This window comes from Macrosteles quadrilineatus, unplaced genomic scaffold, assembly GCF_028750875.1.
Source record: "Macrosteles quadrilineatus isolate MER2022 unplaced genomic scaffold, UCM_ALF_1.0 Scaffold_105__1_contigs__length_354404, whole genome shotgun sequence".
In the NCBI taxonomy this organism is placed as follows: domain Eukaryota; kingdom Metazoa; phylum Arthropoda; class Insecta; order Hemiptera; family Cicadellidae; genus Macrosteles; species Macrosteles quadrilineatus.
In genome coordinates, this window is record NW_026542698.1 from 241431 (window position 1) to 266774 (window position 25344).

General features: G+C 36.8%; 1 protein-coding gene across 1 annotated transcript; it reads right to left on the bottom strand.

Moving 5' to 3' along the window:
• Nucleotides 1-9525: 9525 nt before the first annotated feature.
• On the bottom strand, nt 9526-24953 carry LOC128982084 (uncharacterized). The gene is made up of 5 exons (XM_054401126.1): nt 24516-24953; nt 23595-23768; nt 17784-18011; nt 16752-16889; nt 9526-9904 (listed from the first exon to the last, which is right to left on the bottom strand). The coding sequence occupies exons 2-4, from the start codon at nt 23760-23762 to the stop codon at nt 16758-16760; spliced, it is 528 nt and encodes a 175-aa protein (XP_054257101.1). The 5' UTR covers nt 23763-23768; nt 24516-24953; the 3' UTR covers nt 9526-9904; nt 16752-16757.
• Between the last annotated feature and the right edge of the window lie 391 nt (nt 24954-25344).

Sequence of the window (25344 nt, forward strand, 5' to 3'; positions counted from 1 at the left end):
AGGTTTACACGTTTGTACCAAATTTCATCAAAATCGGATCATTTTTGTTCGAGTTATCGTGCTGACGGACATATATATATATATATATATATATATGAATTTACACGGATGGTGTTTTTGGTCTCTAGGGACCTCAAAACGAAAAAAAAATTTGTCCCGCGTCCAGGTCTTACCATGAGTACTACGGTAATAGCTTATTCCCTATATGGGAAATTCGCTAAAAACAGGGTGATTTTGGAATGGAGTGAGATGATACGTGGTTTTCTTACTATGATCGGAAGTCTTTTTAAACAGGGTCAAAATATACCCTCTTCAGCCAAGAGTAGAGGTAAATAAATACGAAGCTCCAATAATTTAATCATACTGTACAACGAACAAATACTTGTCTCTTCTAATTTTGTTATCAAAGGGTGAACACGAGCTGATATAATCCCGACACTGACATTGGGATGCAACTGAGTGTATTGTTAATCAAAAGAAAGGAGGATGGGACGATTTAACAATATCTCCCCCCATTATGTTATTCCTATGGGAAATAACATTGAAAGTTTCTGACTTTGGTATCAGGACCGTTCACTTAAAATATGACAGAGACTTGAGAAATGCTGTGAGTGCTATATAGACCACTTCTAGGTGTGCTACGGACTTGAAACTTCCCCGGCTTCTTGGTGATGGCCTCTCACCCCTTCCTAAATTTCCAAATTACGACTAACAGCTAAGGGGCCTGGGGGCGGAGCCCCCAGCGAGCCAAAAGCGAGTCTTGTAGTGTAGTCCTAAAGTGAAATGACATGTGCCGTAGTTCTTTACATTTCATAGAACAGTATTAACAGTATCGTTGCATGTGCCATGTGAGTAGTTTTTACTGATTAAGATCCCCTGTATTCTTTAGCCAGTGCAATTTAAAAGTTCCACGACCAAGTACAGCTAGGGCCCAGTTTTAGGCTAAACCATCGAAAAGTTACTGAATTATATCGGGATCGAACCGGCGATCCTCAAGGACAGCTGGTATACAATATGTATCTTATCTAACCAGCTTTAAATGTAAATCGCACCTTCCGTGTGACATTTACATAAGTAAATCATTTAAAATATAACGTAACTTCGAAACAACAATTGAGTATTTGAGTTACAACGCAAGTTTAACAAATTGAAGTCAAAGCGATTTGATCCATTGCGGACTCAATTCTTGGTAAATTGACAACATATATCCATTGTCCGCCTGCACAACTATTGAACTATTGATCCGCCTGTGTTCTTAGTAAGTATTTGTCGCTGTTGACATTTTGAGCAACTTCTGTCTACCTCGTCATATTACTATGTTGACGCTGCGTTTTCGCTCGGTGCACACACCTACATATTTACATGGTACCTTGTTATTCACGCTCTCAAAACGTGAATAGGAAACGGTAAAAGCATAGATTAAAAGAAGTAGACATACTCTATACTCTTTACTCCTTTTATCTATGGTAAAAGGTCCAATTTGTCCTGATTCGTTGTGACGATGCTTATGTGACAAGTTTCTAAGAAATTAATATCCTCAGATTTAACAGAGTAATCTAAAGGTTTTTCTAGACGCAACCCAACCCAAATTAGAAGTACAGATATTCACTGTTTAGGAACAATAGAAGCTCATATTTTGGCAGGCCTTCCTTCACTTCATTGTCGATCAACTGGTATGCATTTTACCATTGGCATAGACACAGTTTAGTGTTATAAACTGGGAATTTATTGCGAATTAAACTCAACATGGTGTTTTCACTGGCTTAAAGATAATGTATTGTAGAAGAATACGAATACATAAACGGTAAATCATCGATTTTATGCCGGAAATGTTTGCAATTAAGTTTTTATATTTGCTTCCAGTACCGTGCCTAATAAATAATAGGCCTACCGAACAATTACAGGTTGTATAAAACTGAAAGATCAATAATACATATTTTCCATACTGACTTTTGCAATCTCAACAAAAGCATGGCATGGGTTGCGTTTTCGTTTGTGAGAAAAACACGTTGAATATAATTCACAATTTTACACTAAACCGCGTAGACCCTAAAATGTATAATCTAACTACTGTAGTAAGTACCGGTACAGGAAGAAGGACTGCCAACTTATGAACTTCTTTAGTCTGTAAACAGTGGCTCTGTATACTTGTAATTTTGCTTGCGTAAAAAATTCTGTACTAAACAATGATATTAGTTCAGGAATTTTTGTAAACCATCTATCGGGTTGTATCAAGGTCCAATTTTAACCTAACCTAAAAACGTGTTGTACAGTGTTTGAAAGACTAATTATTTATAGATTGATTATTATATATAGTAACCGTAGGAAACATATAATGTGTAACACGAGTGCAAACTGCATTTGCCCACTTACACAAATAACTAAATGCCATCAGGATCGCATTGGAAATCTTTTCGCCGTAATACACAAAACAAAACTACCGTACTCGTCTGTTATAACCACATGCAAATAGTACCCATACTAAAATAGTCTTCAAGAAAAACTGGTAATATTGGAATGAATATAAATTTGAAATAAAAAAATCACCAATATTTTCAGAATTTTTAATTTCATGAGGCCTTTTGCCAGCTATGCTGTCTGATGATGCCATCATAGCTGACGAAAGGCCTCATGAAATTAAAAATTCTGAAAATATTGGTGAAGTTTTTATTTCAAATTTATACTAAAATAGGCCTACACTTTGTCAAGCTCAGGTTGGCCGATGGATCCGGGAACACGAATAAATTACAAGCAATTCAAGACGATATCAATTTTCCAAAAAACGTTACTGTTTACTTTCCCACTTGACAGTCGTTTATTGTTAGCAGCAGAGACGTGGATTGAACTAGCTGTAAACATCTCACTTACCTGCGGCGCTACAAGCTACAATGTTGTACCTGCACCTGCGTGGCGCACGCACACGCACACGCACACGCACAGTACGGTGAACTGGTGAAGTGATATTCCACTGGCCATGAAAAACGTCACGCACAGCTCAAAGCTCGACCCGTAACCACATCATTACAGGGTTGGTTATAATAACAAAGCAAACGCAAGCAACATCACAGGGATTTACGATTTTTCTGAACCTTGATTAATTTTGGTGTTAAACAAAAGGGATTGAGGAGACTCCACTGACAATCTTGCTACAGTATTGCAAAACATAGGTCTAAATAGTTTCAGTTTTCATAAAAGAAACTTTAAAAACTTGTTATATAAAACAGTGTTTAGCTTCGAAAACCTAGGCTAAAACTTCGAGGTGAGATTTTATTCTTGCTTTAAACATTGACGGAATTTAAAACATTTAACGGTACTAAAAGACTGCTACTACACAGACACTAGATGACACTTAACACACCGGCACTTGTTTAGCAGACGACAACTTACCATTTGTACTGCTAGTAGGCCTAACATAGATTCGACTGTGCTCATGCTAAATGCCGACTGTTTATTCCAATCAAGCAATTGGCGACAGTGTACAGTTGTATGTGTAATTAACCGGGCTTAAAATAGATCACCACTTTTGTAACTACAGTAACTTTAACAAAATGACGATTTGATATAATGTTAAGGAATATGAAAAAAATATGATTTTCAGTTATCAGTTTCTGATATATTTTTGACAAAAGTAATAAATTATTGCATTTGTTGTGCCTATGGATATTGAGTTATGGCATCAATTTATAGGGAGGGTGGGCCAAAATGGAAAAAAATTACAAAACAATTTTTTGTTTTTTTTATTTGTTTGCTTAACAGCTTCAGAAGATAAATGTACTTATAGAACAACCTTTCACGCATACATCAAATTATGTACCATATATTTTAAAATTGATAATGAAAGGAAAACAGATTTTTCTGATCTGTTTTACAAAACCTATGTAGGTGTTCCACTGTGGCCCAATATCAAGTGTTTCATTGTGGCCCATGTCTGTTTGATCAGAAAAACTAACCCTAATTCCACTTCAGAACTTTGTACAAGTATGTAAGCGAACTAGTCTAAAAGTTTTAGAAAGAGTTGTTCTTTATACTGGTATGTGTCACTTAGCTCTAATAACTGCAAATAGGGGTTAAAGTTGTGAAGAAATAACCTGGAAAAATTACTTCAAGATGTCAAAATCGAATAAATATCTCTTCCTTACAATAAGTGTTGATACAGTATTGTATGTACTATGTTTCTATTCCTCTATGCCTCTCCATTCTCCCTTCCGTTCCACCCTTCGGTTTCAATCCCAAGTCCCACTCCAATTTGGCATATCCGAATCCACAACCTCAACATGTGACCCGGTGTATCTATCTATAATGTTAAAACGAAACAGGGTTTTTTTATTTCACGATTCTGAATCAACCACTTGACGGATTTTCATGATTTTTCTGTTGAAAGAAAGATAATTTTCATCACTCCGTAACGAAAGTAACTACTTTCGATAACAGCTGTCATCAATGAAAGTAGTCGTTTCCCAAGCTCTAATTTAGGGCGAGGGAAAATCGATCAGCTGATTTTCCCTCGCTCTAAATTCACTTTCCCTCGCTCTCAATTAGTTTTCTATTTATTCACTAAGCGCTAGTGTTTTGTTCTGGTTTAGTTTAATGATTTGAATCAGCTGGATGTATTGTTCGAAGTTGTTTTATTCTTTTATTTTGATATTTAAACCAAATGTATTGAGAAATATACGTAGGTTTCCTTTTAGAAAATTTTATTTTATTTTATTTTGATGTTCAATCAAATTAATTGAGAAATAAAATAAATGTAATATTACTTAGGTCTGCTATTCTGTGTTAGTGTATTTTTGCGTCGTGATGAAAAGTATCGTTCATAACTCGTACCGAAAGTTATTATCCGGCACTTGCTCCATTATTCCCGTCCTCGGCTTCGCCTCGTACGTGAAAATACCTCTCACATACTCGGCTTCGCCTCACACAAAAACTTGAGCGCGCGACGGAAAATGCCACTTTCGGTCCTAGTAATGAAATATACTATTTGAGAACTAGGGAATGTCGAAGCCATAATTTTAGTTTAGGGTTTTAGTTTTTTAGAAATTAAGTTTCAATTTTTTTTAAGTCTAGCAGCCGACGCTAGCAATTTAAAGTATTTTCAATGCTGGTTTAACTAACAGCTGGTTTATAACTGCCATTGAAATGTTTATGTTACGAGTTGTTTGTTTACAAAAATATTGTTCGTTGGTGTTTGCCTACATACTACTTCACTTTAAAATGTAGGTAGTTTTCCCCTACCGTGAAGGATCTGCGTTATCAGGAAATGTGTTATTTTGAACTAAACATCTCAAACACTTGCGTTTAATCAAGTTTTGTCGTAAATGCAAGCCGTGCAAGTATTTAGTTTATGCATTGCAAATTTCAACTCATATTTGGGAAGTATTTTTTCAGCAGTTTATCGCTTAATTGTTTAAGATATAAGTGGTTTACGTGTCAATACTTCTTTTTCTTTATGTTTGAATGTGAGTATGTCGGCATACTAAAATTTTGGTTAGTAATGAAAGCGTCAATCGGTGTAGTAGGTCTCTATAAAACTGTCAAATAAACTGCAGCAGAAACCAAAGTCGACTCATACCATACCAACTATCCCCGTAGTGCTGATGATTCAGAAACTTGGGCACTGACCAAAGAACCGAAAAACCTTAATGCTGGGTTAGATAAAGTGCAGAGAAAATATACAGACCAGTTCAAGATTACGGCCCGGAGGTCGAAATAAAAAAGAACAGAGAGCTAAGAGAAATGTGTTAACACCCAAATATAGGGATGCTTTCCAGAAGTAGGTAAAGCTTGGATGGACAGGCTCTGCATAAACTTTTAAAAAGTATATTCCAAGGAGTACCACACGATAGACGGGAAATATCAAGTTATGAAATGCGTCCTCAGACTGGGATCTAAAGTTTGAAGAGGTAGGTGATAGAAGAGAATCTTCATAAAAGTTTCAGTGGTCACGGAGGTAAGATAAGGTACGGTAAGTACATAAGTAGTACAGTATGCAATTAGAGGTGGGATGCAGCTACTCTACTCCGGTAAAATTATCGGATTTAAAATGCATATCGCCATATTTTAGGTCTATATTCGAATGGAATAAATAGGTAGTCACGTTACATTTGTTTATAAGGTGATCATCCCCATTAAAACTGCCAGAATTTGTGTCTATGCGTGTAAACTAGATGTTCTGAATTATTCCGTTTTAGTTGACAACTTGATTCCCGTACGTAGGACGGGCCACCAGCTTGTCTGTTGTAAATTCAATGTGGCTTTATTAATAATTTTGTGCTACTAATTACACTTGTTATTAATTAATTGACCCATAAACATGATGTCAGGTGTGGGGTTTGGTTATGTGACCTTTAGCTCCAGGAACTTTGCTTAACATGGTAATAATGAATTTAAGTTTATTGAAAACAATAATTGTGCAGGTAAATGTAATTTACCTTTGGGAATGTTCCTGTAGTTGAGTAAACCGATGTAGGGGTGATGTGGGGGGGGGGATGTAGGGTGTAGGGGGATGTAGGGGGGGGGGTGTTTGAATGTTCACATTTTTTCAGTATACCTTTGGCTATTTTTACTCCTGACTCAATCTGTCCATTGGACTGGGAATGCGTTGGTGAAGATAAGACACGACCGAGTTCATAGCTATTTACAAAGTTTTGAAACTCATGCATGACTAGTGAACTGAGTACCTGGATTAGTTACTAGTATTTGGGGGATTCCATGTCTTGCAAACATGAACTTTATTTTGTTAATAACACTTTTAGAGCTAATATCATTTAGAGACACTAATTCAATGTATTTAGAGTAAAAATACATTACAACTAAATAGTGCACAGATTTTAATTCAAAGAGGTCTGCTGAAACTTTAGACCATGGCAGGGATGGTATTTCATGAAACAGGATTGGTTCTTTACAGTTCTAGGAGGAATGTAAAGCACATGTCATACAACTATTTACAAACTCCTGTATGTCTGACTTTATACTAAGCCAATACAAAACATTTTTTGCTCTCATTTCATATGTACTTACACCAACATGACCTTTGTGCAGTTTTGTTAACATATCTTTTTGCAAACTGCGAGGAACTATTAATTTATCATTTTTAAACACAAGTTTGTCAATTACATGGAGATGGAGACTATCTCTTAAGTTCCAAAACGGTTTTACAGAATTCTCAAGATTATTTTGTTTTCAGGCCACCCAGATTTAACAAATTCTCTTACTTGAACTAAAGTACCGTCCTCATCTGTCTTGGAAACAAGCTAAATTTTTCTTGAGAAATAGGTTAACTATTTTTGAACAAATTGACTTGGCATATTATATCATCATATGTATGATCAATTTATTTCCTCTTTAGTTTGAAAGGGTAAGGATGACCTTGATAAGGTACGGTATCTGCAATACAGAAGTTCTTTGCGATCAGCTAGGACCTGCATATGCTGTATGGCAAGAACCTTCGAGGATTCAAATATTTTGTGATTTAACTTATATTGGAGATATTGGCAATTAATAATGAAATGTTATAATTAAATGTACAAGTTCAACAAGACCAATATATAATAATTTTATTTTATTTACTAGCGCTTTCAGAAACTAGGTTTCCATCTTCAGGCAATAGTGTAGCAGCAAACATAGGTAATCATTAAACCTAATGTTATTTAAATAGATTTAATTGAAACTCAATTCAGACAAATGGAAATTCGCTTAGTCAGCAGGTTTGCTGCGGTGGGGGTATTTTAAATACATATACTGAACCAATATTGATCTTAAACTTAGCACAAGGATGGACTATAACTAGTGTAATATGTGAACTCATTTTCAATATTTTTACGAAGTATATTTGTTAGAGGTCTACAAAGTACATAATTATGTAAGGTAAGGATTCAAGAGATTTTATTGATTGGTCTCCATGGCAACCATAACACTAACTGATTCGAATTACCTAAAATGTGATCAGTTTACATTCATTTTGTGGAATGATAAGTGTTTCACATTCCTTCCTAAGTAATGAATAATGATTGTTTTATAAACCATTTTCAGTGTTTCAAAGTAAAGATTGGTTTTGTAGAACTTTATCGGTACATTAAACTTACAGCCTGATGATTACTACAAATAGTAATCCTTGCCAGAAGGAACAAATCAAAATGAAGTGAAATCTTTGTAGATTATAGTGTCTCTTAAATAAATGTTGAGACAGGTGCTCCAATACTGCAAATACAACATCTTATAAATCCTTTGTTTGTAATTCAATATGTAATGGTATAGTTCAAACAATCTCTCATAATATTTGGGACTAAATGATAGTGCCATCACACTGTTTGAACTGCTCTTTCACTCGTTGTAATTTACAAAGTGTTAAATATGTATTAAAATATGTTACATTCGCAATTCATTTCAAACATTCACCATTCAGGCCCAATCGGAGAAAAAGTCTTAAACATCAATGTTGGTACATGGATGGTACAGATTTGTTGTGGTACTTTTCTTTTTTTTCTCATCTACATGAGAATACAAAAGATTTAAAAATAATATAGGGGTTGACTTGTTAGAATATTTAAAACCTACCAAAAACGACAATTGGTTTCATGGTTTACAATTCATATATATAACTCAGATAAATAGTAAATTATCAAAATCTTAAGTGAGGGTAAAACAGTAATGACTATTGCATACGTTACAAAATGTGGTGGATTACCTCATTGCATAGAATATTTCCAGTACTTCATCTGAGTTAATTAATATTACTAACATAACTGGTTCCTTCTCCTTTTGGAAAAACCTCCAGATAGTATTCAAATCGTAGTGGGGGATAGCCTTTTTTTTTGTAAAAACAATTTAAATTTTATCAGCGGTTGGCAGAGTAAATCCTTTTTTCATTTTATCAAATTATCTGTTTGTTCAGAGAGTAGGGAAATTCTTACTTCAAAGAGAGGTTTCCCCTCAAACTGTGCTAGTTCGATTCCTTTCCTCTCCACTTCTGTCATCATTGTGTACTTCTGTGCTAATGGATTAACCTCTAGCATAACTTTGTGACGTTTGGCCGTTAAGTTGCTGTTAAAGTTGGAATTCCTTGACGTGGGTTGGACTATATGGATTACAGAAGGATGTGTAATGTGCATATAATCTCTATTTGGTATATCTGGGAGGAGTAGACTATACTTGTAGTGTACCTGAACCTAAAAATGAATGTTGAAATGGTGGGTGCTACGTTTAAACAGTCGTGCAGCTTCGTTGGCAACAAACGATACAACGTGTTTTAGTTCTAAATGTTACATAGGTAGTAACGTTTATATGTAATGTTGTTTGCCACTGAGTAACCTTTGAACAGCTTATGAGTCAGTTATTTACAGGACTACCACCAAGCCGCCACCCCCTGAATGTGTTATGAATAAAGCCAAAAGCCCAGATACATAATAACTGTTAAAATTATATCTTTGCTTGAAATGGATTCAGTAAGGATTAAAATAAATTAACCTTTCTTAGGATTCAGTTTTTATTTGATTCCTTTTTTGATTTTAATAACACTTTGTAGGAGATGGCAGGTTAAGTTTCTGGAAATTAAATATGTAACTTTATTTGGCAATCAACCTATCGTTTGCAAAGCAACATGTTTAAACTTAGTAAGAAGTTAATGTTATGTGGGATTTATTGTTTCTGAGTGATTACCAAGAAGCATTTAAGGGCCAGCGATATTCGGTTTATTCATGAAAATATGATGGCAAAATGTCTATGAGAAGTAATTAGGTCTATAACCAGTATCACAATACACACATTTCCTCCATTTTTGTAGCACATGAAACTCTTTATCTTGATGAATGTTAACTATTGCTGAGTTGGTCTTTATCACTAATTTATTCTTGTACACAACAGAAGTAGACTTTTGTGTAGTTTTCAATCCTGTACCGCACAATGAAATCTATAAGGGGCCAAGAAAAGATGAATTAAATTATACAACGACTTAAATTAAAAAACAAAAATCAGGAAATGAGAGACATAACCACATTCACTACCAGGTTATACAAGGCAACTTATACCGAGGAGCTTTGACGGCTGGATGGTAACGTGTTTTAAGGTGTCGAGGAGTAGTTTTGTAAAATTGAGTAAATAAGTAATATTTAATACCATAAAATAGACCACTACAAATAAACCAACTGAATAAAAGTCTTTAGTTAGGGATGGTGCCAAGTTTGTATTGAATCCATTTTTCTCAGACAGCCAGGCAGAGCTCAAGACACGCGACTCCTGCGAGTTCAAGTCCAGGGTGGTCTGGGACTACCTCACAACAGTATCTGTCCTGGGCAGAAGCACTACAGTGACGCTCTGCTGGGACCTTGGACACTCAGGGATAAAAGATAACTAGGTGGCCGATAAGTTGGAAAATGTGGCGTTAGCCTCAGACAGATCACAGCTTCCTGAGATTGCACCTACATCGCTTGAGGATCTACATTGGGGACACTGCATGTAGGAAATGTGGGCAGTCCGAGGAGACTGCAGATCATCTACTCTATGACTGCACAGGTAATGGAACCATGACAAGGGGCAGACACTTTCATCTAGAAGAGCTCATAGATAGGATGCTGCAGTTCACTAAGCAACTCAGGTTTGACGGCCTCTGATGCACCAAGTGGGGAGTGCAAAAAGCCCATTTGTAACTGACGCAAACTGGGACTAGGTTCGCCCTGATTCAGTAAACCAATCAATCAATCTGCCATTTGGTATAAACAAGTAACAAATTTAGACCGATACGCTCCTGATTGCATTAATTGAAAGTAAACAGTGTATTACTGGCCTCCTAGATAATGTTTGCTAATGTCCTTCAAGACTAAAGCCTAAAAAAGCAGTACAGAGCTGTTATTCTTGAATGCTAACACATAATTTGTTTGAAAATATTTACTATGCTATTTTCCCCCTTATAAAAAATTCTAAAATGTGAAAATAGTATATTTCATTACTAGGGCGTAAAGTGACTCTTTACGAACCAATCAAGTCTCAGGAAAATGAGCAAGGGTTGAAAGGACACTTTTAGGCTGAGTGTTGAACTATGTTTTTTGTCGTATTTCAAGATTAATTAACAAAGAAGGTTAGATGATAAAAATACTTATCATGTAAAGATAACCACTAATAACAACGTTGAACTTGTTTCTGATTCTTGTAATGCAAAAAAACAGCTCTTTAGTAAGTGATTCAATCTTCGTCTATTCCAATTCTATAAGTGTACATTACAATATCGATATGTCAAACTATGGACAAGAATGCAACATTAAGCTACAATCGACTAGATCAATCGATAAATAATTTTGATACATGCGATTGCTAACAATCAAAAGCTTACAACTGTTTACAACAACTTACTTTTACTACCTAGGGACTAAAAAGATTTTTACTTCCGAGAGAGTAAAAGAGCTATTTTAGATCCGCAATGCGTGTATTTAAAATGGCTGTTTTTGCTGCAGTATGACAAAATCTGTTTTTATTTAATCATTTAATTTTATAAAAAGCTATTTAGTTATAACAAATCATTGTAGATGCGTTCTAAACCACCTAAGGTTTTATTAAATTAATGTTCCTAATTTATTAAGGATCGGTTTAGAATAAATAGCAATACGTAACAGAAAAAGATAACTTAATGCTGAAAAACTTTCCTAACAGCGTCACAGTTATTAATTGAATTCTATTATCGTTCCCATGATGAACAGATAATGTGACAATAATCAAGGTGTAATAAACTTGTAAAAGGAAGTAAAATAACAACAGATAACCTTGTGATAGCAGAGAACGACCAGGCTAAAACATACTGTATGGGGAAGTAATAGGTTACAAAAATAATAGTAGTAGTATTTCACCTATTACCGAAAAGGTAAGGAATGTTCCTGGCTATTACCACAAAAAAATAACAGTATTTTTTCTCTTTCATAAACTAAACTTAAGGTTATGTTGTGTTTACAATCAGGCCAGAAATAAACAGACGTGTAATATCCTGTTGATTTTATACTGAGATTAACTATTTAACCCTTAAAATTTAATAATTCTGTCAAGTCCCTAACTTAAGACATCATATTAGTAACTTGGGTGTACTTAAATAATAATCAATTAGTAGGTGGTTTTACCAATGTTATTGGGTACTATGGTAGCATGTACAGTTGCATGTACAGTTGCTACATAGTAGATTTTGTTGCTACGTATTGTATGATTAAAAAGCTTATATCTATTGGGATTGTTGGCAAATAATGTAATGTAAACAAAAGTTTTAATGTTAAAAGACCAATATTAATAAAATAAAAATGATTATATATTGGCCTTTTGAACATTAAAACTTAGTATTACATAAAAAAATAGATATATTCTACAAAAAATTATATCTGTAATTACCGGAAAAAATAAATCGTAGATAATTTAAATATCTTAAAATGTTGCCATAACTGTCACAATATCACCACAACCTGCTTGCTTACTGACTTTGGCTTACTAACTAGGTATTCATTTAATTCTCTCAATATCATAGCTCATGAAATATAGGTTGTTTATCTTGAAAATATTTTTACACACAGCTAAGGGAGCGAGTTAAGAAGAGAATGTTTATTTAAAATTTGGTCCAGTAGATTAAATTTAGTACAGTGGAATTTAGATTTCATAAAAAAATCTAACAAGATCAATTTAATAACAAAATTAGCACATATTAGAAAAATGCTCATATCCATTTGTTAAATGCACACACCGGAGCAATACTCTGTGTGATACAGAGTGGACGTGATACTTTTTCTTGGAAAATCTCTTGCGATAGTAGTGGTCCGTGCGACACCACAGTGGCTTATGGAGCTGTGCACTTCAGAGCAAACTGCGATACGCGATACTTTAGATGCTGCTTGATGGTGCTGGTATCAGCCGCTGATCACTAGCGGCTGGCATCAACTGCAAATTAAAGGAAGCCGCTACTGTAAGCTTAACACGTTCGCTGCTGAAAACCTTTAAACAAGCGCTCACCAATGGCGGCGAGGCCCAGGCGGAGCCCCGACGTGCTAACTGAATCTACGATCGCTATTGGTATTGAAATATCTCAGTAAGACGAATCACAAAAGAGCAGTGGTGATTGTTCTGCGTTACCCCGATAGTGGACGTAGTTCACTGAAACACCCAAAGGTAGCAGCACTGCCTGGATCAATAACCAGAGTCTTTGTAATATGGCTCGAATAGAGAAAATCTCCGAAAACGGGACAAAAGCATTGCCAGACGGGATTTTACGGGCAATTTTAGTACTAATCTACATCAGAATAAAGCTCACATTCTAAGCTACAGGCTGGTAACGATTACAACGTTCCCCGGCAATGGCTGAGCTCACATTGCAACAAAGTTGTATGCATTGCTGAAGGAAGACATTTCCCGCCCCGCGCCAGCGGCACCGGTACAGCGGGGCGGGAATTCCCGCCCCTCGCAGTGTTAATGTGACCAAAAAATTAGCAGCCCTGACCACCTCTAGAAGCGTGCCAGCGGCTAGGCTACCAAAGGTAATTTTCAACATGGTTTTACACAAAAGTGTGTCTCATTTTTTTAATTAAAGGTTCAACTAATTCTAGCAATCCTTGAAATTTATGTGGACATTTATAAAACATTTCTGTGTGTTTCAGAGTCTTCTCCTTTTGATTTTTGCAACCAGCTTGAAGAAACTCCTAAATGTTCCTTTTTTATATCTAAGGAGTCTGGTCCACTAACACCTCTTCTTGCGGTTAAGCATCTTTAAATAAAGTTCTTTCTCTTTTACACACATTCAATAATGATTGAGTACAGGTTTATGAGGACCCAAGGACGACTAGAACCAAGCTACACGAGTAAAAGGGGTAATTTATAGCATAGAACTGACTGACCTTTACGTTGTCGCTGAAGCAGGTTATTGATTTTTTTGAATTTATTCCAAAACTATGCGTGCTTGTGGGACGTTTCTTCAAAGAAGTATTTAGGAATGCCAAAGAAGCAGTTTACAGTGAGTTTTTGCAAAACTTCACAGCTGATCTTTCTCACACAACTTTGTAACAACCACGCACGGGAAGGGTAGTAACTCAAAGATCGAATGCCGAGTAGAATTCAAAACTCAATTTATTATGTTAAATGAACAAAATTATTTGCAATGAAAAAAACAACAATGAATGTAAATACTATCAATTGAAAATATAGCCTAAGCAAAAGTGATTTACAAAACGGACATGCCCACCCCCACGGACACCCGTGGGGGAGGGAAAGATAGCGCGTAACCGCGGCTCACGGACTCTTCGAACCCCGACCCCCGACTCTGACTGACTACCCCAGGTTCGGAGGTCCCACACGTCACACAGAATGATGACACCTCATGTCAGCAAAACAATCAGGCCATGCATTCCATGCCACGATCCAAACAACCGAACGTGATGTAGCAATCGATGTACCCAATACTTTGTGACACTCAACAAAACCCCAAATAAATTGCAAGACACTGCTGACTAGCGGAGTTGCGACACGATTGCCCATCTTACCAATGTCGATGTCAAATACTGGGCTTTGGGATGTTATCCATAATAACAATAAAAAAATATGGTCAATAACTTCCTGACCGTCACAACCTCAATTATCGCTTAAGAACTCGTTACGAGGTCCCACGGAAGCTGATCATCAGTGGCTGACAAGCAGCCTAGTGTGACCCATGCTTAAGACGAATGCAATACTGTAGCGATATTATCGCCGTAAGCTGCATTCACCTCAGCAACCTCAACAGTCAGCAATAAAACTCAGCAACTTATCAAAACATTCATGATTCATTCTAAAATATATGTAGAATCTTTTTACATCTCTTCTTAACTAGGGCATGAGCATATGGTACTCGCCAAATTGCAACCGTTCTTTATTTATACCCCCCATTTGTACCGTACCCACATTTTCCTTGCTCTTTCATCTTTTACCACGGCTAATAACAGCAAGGCTTCTTCAGCCGTTCAGACAATGTCATGGTAAAACAGTACTGTATATAAACAAACACAAAACTATAACCATAGACAAATAGAATAAATATAGACTGTCAGATAAAGGTTCCTCGATTTGCTGCTAGAGCATGCTCAGCGTTCGTCGATTCGCTGCTGTCGTGGACTCACCATCTGCTACCAGCACTACCACCCTTGCAAACGAAATGCTACCAATGTATCAGACCCACTTTCTAATATGGGCAAAGTACAAAATTCTTATCCCTTGATTTAAACAGAAAAGCATATTTTTTAAATAAATGTTTAAGTGTGGAAGAACTTGTTCTCTGCGATATTATTCCCCAAGTATCGTAGATAAAATTCTTGGAAATGTATTGCGTCGTTCCAGCGATTAAGTATCGCTTCAGTGTGTGCAGGTCTTTAAACAGTTGTTTTAAATGAACCACTTTAAGTGTTTCTTGACATTTTTCTGAAGACTTGTTACATATACTGTACGGAAATCATGTCACTTTTAAGACGGCCCCTTTGCATTAAGGCCAAAGCTTCCATAAAGTGAAAGTATTTTGTTGATTTTTTGCTAAAGACCACATTTTAGCGAATTTCCCATATAGGGAATAAGCTATTACCGTAGTACTCATGGTAAGAACTAGACCCGGGACCGATTTAATTTTTCATTTTGAGGTCCCTAGAGTCCAAAAACACTATCTGTTCAAATTCATATATATATATATATATATATGTGTGTATCCGTTAGCGCGATAACTCAAGCAAAAATTATCCGATTTTGATGAAATTTGGTACAAACATGTAAACCTACGTTTATTCGAACGGGTTCGCGATCCATCATAATCGGACCATGGGAACGGGGGTTTATGGGGGGTTTTATGGGGTAAAAATGGGGTTTTCCCATTTTTGACCCTAAAAACAAAAAAGTTTGCAACTTCTTTTTAAACCGTTTTGTAGAGCTTAAAAAAAAAAATAATTTAGTATATTGAAGAGCTGTTGTATGCCTAACGGTCACGGAGAAAATTAAAAAATAGTATAATTTAAAATTCCCATGTTTTTCTTATGGAGAAAATGAAAATTATTGTAGTTTACTTGTTTATGGATATATATTGATAATATTTGGGAAATTTATTTATTTCATCCTATACTATTGACGTATGGTCAAAAACACTTTTCACCTTCCCCGTAGCATCAAACCTAAGCACACGTTAAATCTTATCTTATTTAAATAGGGAATACTTAAATATGTCTTATTTATGGAAATATTTTAGTAAAAATGTAATAAGACAAGTTGAAATTCGCTTAGTCTGCAGGTTTGCTGCGGCGGGGGTATTTTTGTTCTTTGGGTAGAAAAGTATAACCATACTACTCACAGCTCTCTTTTGTAAGTATATCTTTAAAACAATAGCTGCAAGCCTTGAGCTGCAGCATGAGGGTCAAGTTTAGAACTACTGATTGGGCTTTTTTTATTTGTGTAGTTCAACGGGAGACAGGTCTGGACAATGAGAGGACGATCTAAGATCTAAAATGAGTTGTCTCCGTGCCCGGGAGATTGAACCCGGTTTCGGTTACCTTTGGTGAGCAATTCAAGAGGAGTTTACAAATCTGCACCACAAATCATGCATTTTACAACTTTTTGCATTTCCTTCCTGTGTGTGTCCACACCACTGACAATTCTTATGGGATTTTCAGTTCATGGGATGAGGAAAAACATAATCTTAATAGGCATAATTATATCACTGAATGAGGGTGTTCAAAGAGTTAATTATACATGTTTGCCAAATTATTAATTATAGGATAAGTATATGTGTTTACCTTTTGCTATGAGGATTTAGGCAACACATCCATGTAAGCTCCAGACAGCAAGTCACACTCAGAGACTCCAAGTTGTGTCATCAGATTAGCAGCAATGGCCTCTCCCTCCTCTGCACTCTGACCTTCCTTCAACATCACCTGTACAACAACATGACCTTGCAAGCTGACTAACAAAGTTATCTCTAGCTAGAAACTACATATAAGGTCCAGACAGCAAGTCACACTCAGAGACTCCAAGTTGTGTCATCAGATTAGCAGCAATGGCCTCTCCCTCCTTTGCACTCTGACCTTCCTACAACATCACCTCTTGCAAGCTGACTAACAAAGCTATCTCTAGCTAGAGACACCATATCTATATTAGCAACAGATGAACTTGCTAGCAGACTAACAAAGTTATCTCTAGCTAGAGACACTATCTATATTAGCAACAGATGAACTTGCAAGCTGACTAACAAAGCTATCTCTAGCTAGAGACACCATGTCTATGTGTCAACTGTCTTCTAGGTACCTACAACAGTAGGCCTGAATGAGGTTATATGACTAGCAAAACCTTCATTTGGTAACTGTTGGATAAAAATCCAACTTTTAATGCATGTGCAACGTATCTCAGCTATACTTGAGATTTTATTTTAGAAAATTATATTGCATTATTGACCACTAGTTATACAAAAAAACTTTTAGTCAAGTTTTATTCAACCTGTTTGTATTTTTTTCCTATAAATCGAGGATACAATATAAATTGAAGACAACTGTTTGAAGATATCATAGCCAAAAGCACAAAATTTTATTTTTGTATGTTTTTACGCCAGTGGCATTTTTTACGTTTTGAAAGGGAACAGTCCAAACCCTAGTCTTCTTACTATCTAACATCGACCTATTTGTTAGATAGCATCATTAATTTATAGCCCCATGGGGTATCTGGGTCTGGAAACGATCTCGCTTGGATTTGAACCAACGACCTTCAGATTTGGAGGCGAGCACTATAACCACTCAGCTACCCAGACAAGTATGTACTACTTATATGTTACCTACCTCTAGTTCCATAAAATCCCCCAATTCTTCAACTCTGTCTATGTGAATTCGTGTTTGACCAACAAGGTATAAAAACCGTTGTTTTTTTACTGATCCTTTTTTCCCAAGAGCATCTGCCAGCACTGAAGTCAGCCCTGGAACATCACTAACGTTGCACTTGACGTACTCGCTTAACTTTGGCCCTTCCACGTCTGGGCGACTATAGGATATTAATGTTCCAGTTCCGTTCTGTAACAAATTTCCCAGTACCAAAGTTAGCATACTAAAACACAGTTAAAAAAAGTTATTGTAAATATTACTTATATGTCAGTATGTCACTTTTTTTATAGGCCTAGGAACAAGTATTGACTGAAGTAGACATCCCAACTATATGGACCAGCTGTCACCCATTTTTTTTTATTTTAAAAGAACGTAGGTAGTTCAGTGAATCAGTTACAGATTGTTTGTTGTGTCTCCTGTCTACAATTCTATTTCTCTCCTTATTTTTTCTTACAGAGATAGTTGACGTAACATTAAAGATGCTATAGCTAATAAGGTCTCCCTAAAACACCTTCCACGTTCTGGCATACCTCATGCGTATCATAGAAGATTATCTCAGGTTCCGCCTCCTCATGTATGATACTACAGAGGGCCCACGGACGATGAGTGCCACTTCCGGTGCTGCCCAAGGTTCCATACTCGGCCCAGACCTCTGGAATGTCACGTATGACAGCCTCCTGAGGTCTGAAATGCCTGAGGAAACTGTTTTGATTGGGTACGCAGACGAGGTTGCAGTTTTGATAGCTGTACGTGGCGTTGAGCTGGCTCAGCTAAAGCTGAACCGAGTTATGCGTACCATAATCGCGTGGATGACAGACCACGGTCTCTCGCTTGCTTTGAGCAAAACTGAGATCATGATATTAACAAAAAAAAAACGGATTGACACCATCGCCGCTGAGGGGTAGGGGCCGTCGAAGTCCAGACCGTTCGTTCTGCCAAGTACCTTGGGGTTATGGTGGTCAGCAAGCTTAGCTGGCGGGATCAGATTTTCCGTACGGCGGACAAGTCCGCTAGGGCGGTCTCTCTTAGCCGGTTGATGGCCAATGTCGGAGGGCCTCGGTCCAGCCGTAGAAGGCTGTTAATGTCTTCTGTCCAGTCCGTACTCTTGTACGGTGCTGAGGTGTGGGCAGACGCTCTCAATAAGGAGGTATATGGGATGCGGCTCGCCCAAGTGCAGCGTCAGGCAGCACTAAGAGTTGCATCCGCCTACCGAACAGTGTCCGAACCCGCCGTCCTGGTGGTTGCTGGAGTCATCCCCGTCAAACTTTTGGTGGCGGAGAGAAAGGCAATTTATCAGCGCCGTGGGAAGGACCAGGAACGAACAGAGGAACGCACCCGCACCTACCAGCTGTGGCAAGAGAGCTGGGAACAGGAGACTCGGGGACGCTGGACCAGGCGACTGATATAGCAAGTCCAACCTTGGGTTAATCGGCGGTGCGGAGAGGTGGACTTCTACCTCACCCAATTTCTGACGGGTCACGGCTTTTTCCGGTCGTACCTGTTTAGGATGGGCAAAGCCGTGTCACCCGATTGCATAATACTACCCAGGCATTCCCGATGACGTGGAACATACCTTTTTCCATTGCCAGCGTTGGGAAAGGCCCCGCCTGGAGGCTAAACAGTTAGTAGGACTGCTGTCAGTGGACACGGTCATACTGATGATGACGGAGGGTGAGGACAATTGGACCTGTATGTCACATTACATCCAGGGTACCATATTCTCCGCGCCAAGATGCTCGACCTTGACCGGGATGCGGTGTAGGTCATAAAGTATCTAAATGCCAAAAATGGTGAGAGCCCTGAGGGCTTAGGTCACATGTTGGCCTGACTTGAAGTAATGTGACAAACAATTCCAGATCTGTGTCCAACAGAGTAGAGGGGGGTTTTTAGTGAGTAGTCTGTGATAGATTCAGGAGTCTCACACTACAGGCTGGCTACCTGTGTGCGTAAAAGCATTTTCCCTCCTCTCCCTTAAAAAAAAGGTCTCCTAAAGAGACCTTACCTGTCACTTTAACTTTAAGTAAGTAAACTTTAAGTTTATAAGTAAACTCTGCACGTTCAACAGAAATCAGTAGTTAACATCAGCGAAATCTGTCGGTGGCTCACTTAACTAAGTCTATTTTTATTTAAAAACTGGTGACGACTTTTACAGTGTTAACATGGGGATGAAATGTCTAGTTCTATTAATGGTTAAAGGTACAAGTCTATGCTACATGCGGCACTACAGTACAAGCATCGGCAACACCGGCCATATGACAGATAATAATAAAGATACTTTTATAATATTGGGATACAATTAAAGCCAGGTATACATGCGCTCGTTTGTTAGAATTCAAATGCGTATGACACCTGATGTCTGCATCCCGAGACTGTCCACATGCACAATTCTATCCTCACATCTGATAAGCCTAATTGGAAAAAAGTTATTTATTTGTCCTTGTCTCCAAGAGGAGTATCCTTATATATAATACGTGAAGGCGATTTCTATGAAACACTACTCCTCCGTTAATAATGGACCAATTTTTACAAACGAGTATTTTTTGTAGACGCACCCTTTCACCAATTCCTATAATAAAAGTCCTCAGACTTTGCCCCTCAGGTCATCAAAATCCCAATGTATTTCATATGAAGAAAATATTTTGTAGATGAATCATTTGTACTAGTGTACATGTTGCTCGAAATCGAGCAATTGCAAAGAAGTAAAGTAGTTACAGTATTTAAAAACAAATAATTAACTTATTTAAAAACGAATAAAAGTCATAATTTCCGATGAGTTTAAAAGACTCAGCTCATAGATTACGTGACTAACAGTTACATATAATCAACATTTCTAGTAAATATTTGATCATTTTTCAAAAGCTGATCTGGTTTTTTAGTATATTCTACATATCTTTCCCACTTATAGCCGCATTAGGTGGTCCAGGTTGATCTTCGTCAATGATAATGTAGTCTGCATAGTACTACCCGTTGTCGCTAGTATGTTTACAAATTTCAGTAATTTTTTATAGCGATGACATTTTGTTTACATTACTTAAGAACTGCCTGATTTTCTGCATAACCTCTCTGTCATAATTTTATTTGCTTCAATTGGCATTAATTTGGCTACCTAGTTACTGTTATAACGTAAGTTATATTTACCTGAAAAAAATGCAGAATTGAAAGGCCAAATGTCGTTCAGATGGTTTTTTGTTTCCCTTAAATGTGAATAATGCAAATCCTTCAGTGAAAGTTTTTATTAAGGTTTCTTGGATGTAGTCATTTTATTTTAAAATCACTTGACTTTTATGAAAACATATATTTAATGTCCTTGCCGTAGCAGTTTAATTCAGCCCTAGAGTGTTTTCCTTTGCCAATCATCATAAAGTTAAGTCAGTGTTAACTACAAAATAGTAACACTTTGGCTAACATCCCTGTTCATTGTTTGTGGGAATCTTCATATTGTAAATGCTCTTCATTATTTAGGATGATAACGATAGTAAATGGTTTTTTTTATCTTTATTTTTTCTACTTGGTGGTGTTCTATGACTCCTATGTTTCCATGGTAAAAAATCGGTTCTTTCAATTATTGCTCAAGAAATACAGTACCCTGTCAATTCATTTTTCTTTTTTGGTAAAATATATCAAATTGCCCAGGCTTTCTCGATTTTTTACATCGGAATAAAGTACGAATGTAAATTAAAGTAGCAAATATTTAATTTCAACCAAATCAGTAAATGTAACCTATGCGTTTCGTTGAATTGGAAAATAAATAACAGCAATTAAATTATACAGCTGATCAAAGTGTAAACAATTACGTTCTTCATAAGGATAACATGGGAACTTTCAAAGCCACTGGGGCAGAGCCCAAGGGGCTTTTTCGAAAATGTAAGGCCAGTTTGCAAATCTACGCGACACGCTCTTTCCAATGAGACGTCAATGGATAAAATCGGTTAAGAAATGGCGAAGGAGTTCAACCGACAAAGTTTCATGTAGCGTATTAATTATATAGATTAGTTGCTTACTAAAACAGCTGTTCATAGTAGGCCTAAATACATGATACATTAGTTTTCAGTTTCAATAACTGGAGTGGAGTAATTGATTACATTATCTTTGACTTGACTCTTTTTAAGTCATCGGAAATTATGACTGTTATTCGTTTTGAAATAATGCCTATAATACTTTGCAATTGCTCGAATTCGAGCAACAGGTGCACTAGTTTGTATTTATTGTCCTCCGGCACCTACGCGACTTCTTGAATTTAAGAGTTTTAACAGTCCTGATTGAGTTAATTTTCCTAAACTAAAAAAATCCTCTTATCCGGACTCCTTGGGACCGAGGCCAGTCTGGTTAGCAGGTTTTCCGGTTAAACCAACGTCTCCTAAAACTTGTTAAAATAGGAATGTCTAATGTGACTATATTAGTCAAACATGATTATTACGTAAAAATAGTAAAACTAGTCATGTGATCACTGGTCTTAAAACTTTCCCATGAGAAAATTTGTTTCAATACCTTACACTTCCAGCCAATCCTGTCCAGTTAAACTGATTTCTGGTTAAAATGTATCCAGATAAGAGGGAGTGTACTGTATTTAGCCTACCGTGTCTCTTGTAGCCACTTGATGTCTCTTTGTACTTTTAGGTCCTATATATTATGTCATAAGCCAAATTTTTATGATCACGCTCACCATATTCTTTTGACTTCACCAGATACAAACACAGAAAATTTCTCTTAAGTTCAGTTGATTCTGTGAGAAATTCTGTGTGACAAATATCCACCATATAATCAACAGCTCTTACATGCACTGAAGAAACGTCAGACGGACTTCTTTGCAAGTAAAATAGCTGACAATGTGAACACAGATTTGTGCACATTTCAAAAGAGCATCCACACGTTTCAACTTGTGTGTGGTCGTTGCAGACATTTGATGCTTTTGCTCATACCTCATATGTCATAGGTAGCCCACTGCACATGTGCACAGTTCTCAGATTTGTTTCAATCAGTGGTCCACACTCACACATTTATCTGCCCATATCAAAAGGTGAGCGCAAACAAAATGAAAGGATGTAAACCAGGCTTGAGGTGTATTTGAAGTAAAATATAATTAGATTACGAGTACGGCAGAAATGATATTAATTCCTTGTGTAAGGTAACTGTGTTACTAAAAATATCAGCTGCTTCTTTGTCCGAGATCATTTATTAAAAGCCTAAGGATAATCAAAGTAAAGACTACCTATCTAACTTCTATTCTTGTTAGGAGGAAAAATGTTTAAAGGAAAACATCCTACCCATACTTAAAAATTGCCAGTACCTGCTCCCAATTCATAAATATTGCAATCATATTTAAATACCTTTAAGTCACAAAATACTGAAATTAGACTGCAAGTTTGTAAATAGGCCTGACCAATCTATTTGTAAGCCACAAATAAGGCTCGTTGCACTCACACCAATTTTGGACGACCGATTTTTTACCGACCGTCCAAATTCCAATGGTGAACCACAGCCGGGAACGGGACCGAATATACGTTTAATCCTACGGAGCTTAAAACGTTGATACAAAAACCACATAGCAACAACACTTTTAGGATTATGTATTCAATAATCTCGTCCCGTCCTGGACACAACAACAAAGACTGATCATTTTCCTGTTAAAAATCCGGTATGTGTACAAGCAACATGAACCGATAAAATATCGACCGACTTATTACCGACCGTCCAAAATCGGTGTGTGTGCAAATAGCCTTAGACACATCACTACTGGACGAACAGCCATAATTAGGTTTAAAACAGACTAACCTCTTCTCTGAGTTTAAGACGGTTAAGAGGATTTGTGGTGTGGAAGAAGATGTCATGTTGGTTAAGGATAGTGCCTTCACTGGCACTCAACTGCTTTGCCTTGGCGATCAGTTCTTCAACATTTCTCACTTTTGCTTTAATTTCAATGTTTCTCGATGATGCATTCATAGTTTCCTAGAATCCAACAAAAATAATTAGCCTACTTGTTGGTAAGATGGGAATTAAATACTTTGATAGAGACTATGAAAAGTGATCTCAAAATCTTATTAGGCCTAATTTGAGAGTTTGATCAGCATGTTAAATTGAGTCCAGCTAATACAAAAACATTTTGTTGAGGGTAAGTAGTTAAAGTGCAGAACATATTTTTTTAGCTTACCTAAAGCATTAAATGTGGTTCAAACTTAATTGGAGATATTTTATAAAATCCCTTTGGACTACATTGCCCTAGACAGAATAGCTCATCAAGGCAATCTCACCTGAGTATGCTAGCAAAGAGTTTGCTTTAAATATGTCAAGATCAAGCTAGAAATGTATTTATACTTTAAGTTTCACAGCTTAATGCACAGACAAATAATGGAATGAAGGGCGAGTCTGAGTGGAAACGATAGTACATTATATTCACTTGGTAATTCACACTCGATAAATTTATCTCTCCTAATTTTCTTCCACCAGTAAGTTACCAGTGTGTCCGGGATCAACTCGGAAAATGTATGATTCACCTTCTTCGACTGGATTTGTGTAAACTAGGCCTCTTGTAACAAATTGCCATCTCCAATTCACTTACACATTGGTACCTAGGCCCAAATTTAAATTTAGGAGTATTGTATTGGTAAAGCTATGAAAATAAAACGTTCACCATTGTTGGGCAATTAATAGAAACTAGTTTACCCATAAGTGTCTAATATAGTAACCTTAAGTTACCTGCTTTTGACTTGTGTTCTGGCTGAATGAAGATAGGGCTAAATCAAACTCTTGATAAGGCTATGACGATTATGTAGTTTTCACTCAATCAGAAACTCAAAACATAGTTTATAGTAGCTCACTATTAAAAAGCCAATAAATTATTTAGCAATTTGGTGTATTGTTTATACTAAGTTAAATCACTGCTAGGCCTGAATAGTGAATAGTAAAATGTATTGGTCTTCGTCTTACTTAACCTTTGCATTCGAAGAATGAAGATTGAGGTTATGTTTGATGGATTGACGTGGGTTTGATTATTTACCAGCAGTTTTAAAGTTCCCGCCTCCTGCCTCCTGCAATTTTTCTGCCAACTCTATTCTCTGCTATTCAGCTACAACGTTCATCTACTCTACACTATTATATAAAAGTCTAATGGTTTTCTTTCACCATGATGTCTGATGTCTGTTTGCACGTGTATAGGCGCAAAACAAAAACTACTGACTGAAGACTGAAGTCACTGAACCGACTGGGCTTAAATTTTACAAAAATATATACCGGTACTTTAATCTTAAACTAAAATGGCGACCATAGGCCTACAAAGGTACGTATTTTAAGCCAAGTACAGGTGTCTCACGAGAGGTGTCTCAAATTGATTACGGAAAAACGGCTTAACGTACAAGGATGAAATGAAATTATTTCCCTCTAAATTGACCCCAAGGAATAACGTAAAAATATTTTTAACTTTTTCCCAATACAGGGTGTGCCAAAAACTGAGGGTCACTAGTTCGAATCTCGGAATTTTCAAATGTAAACATATGTCATGTTATACATCATTTTAAAGGTATTTAAT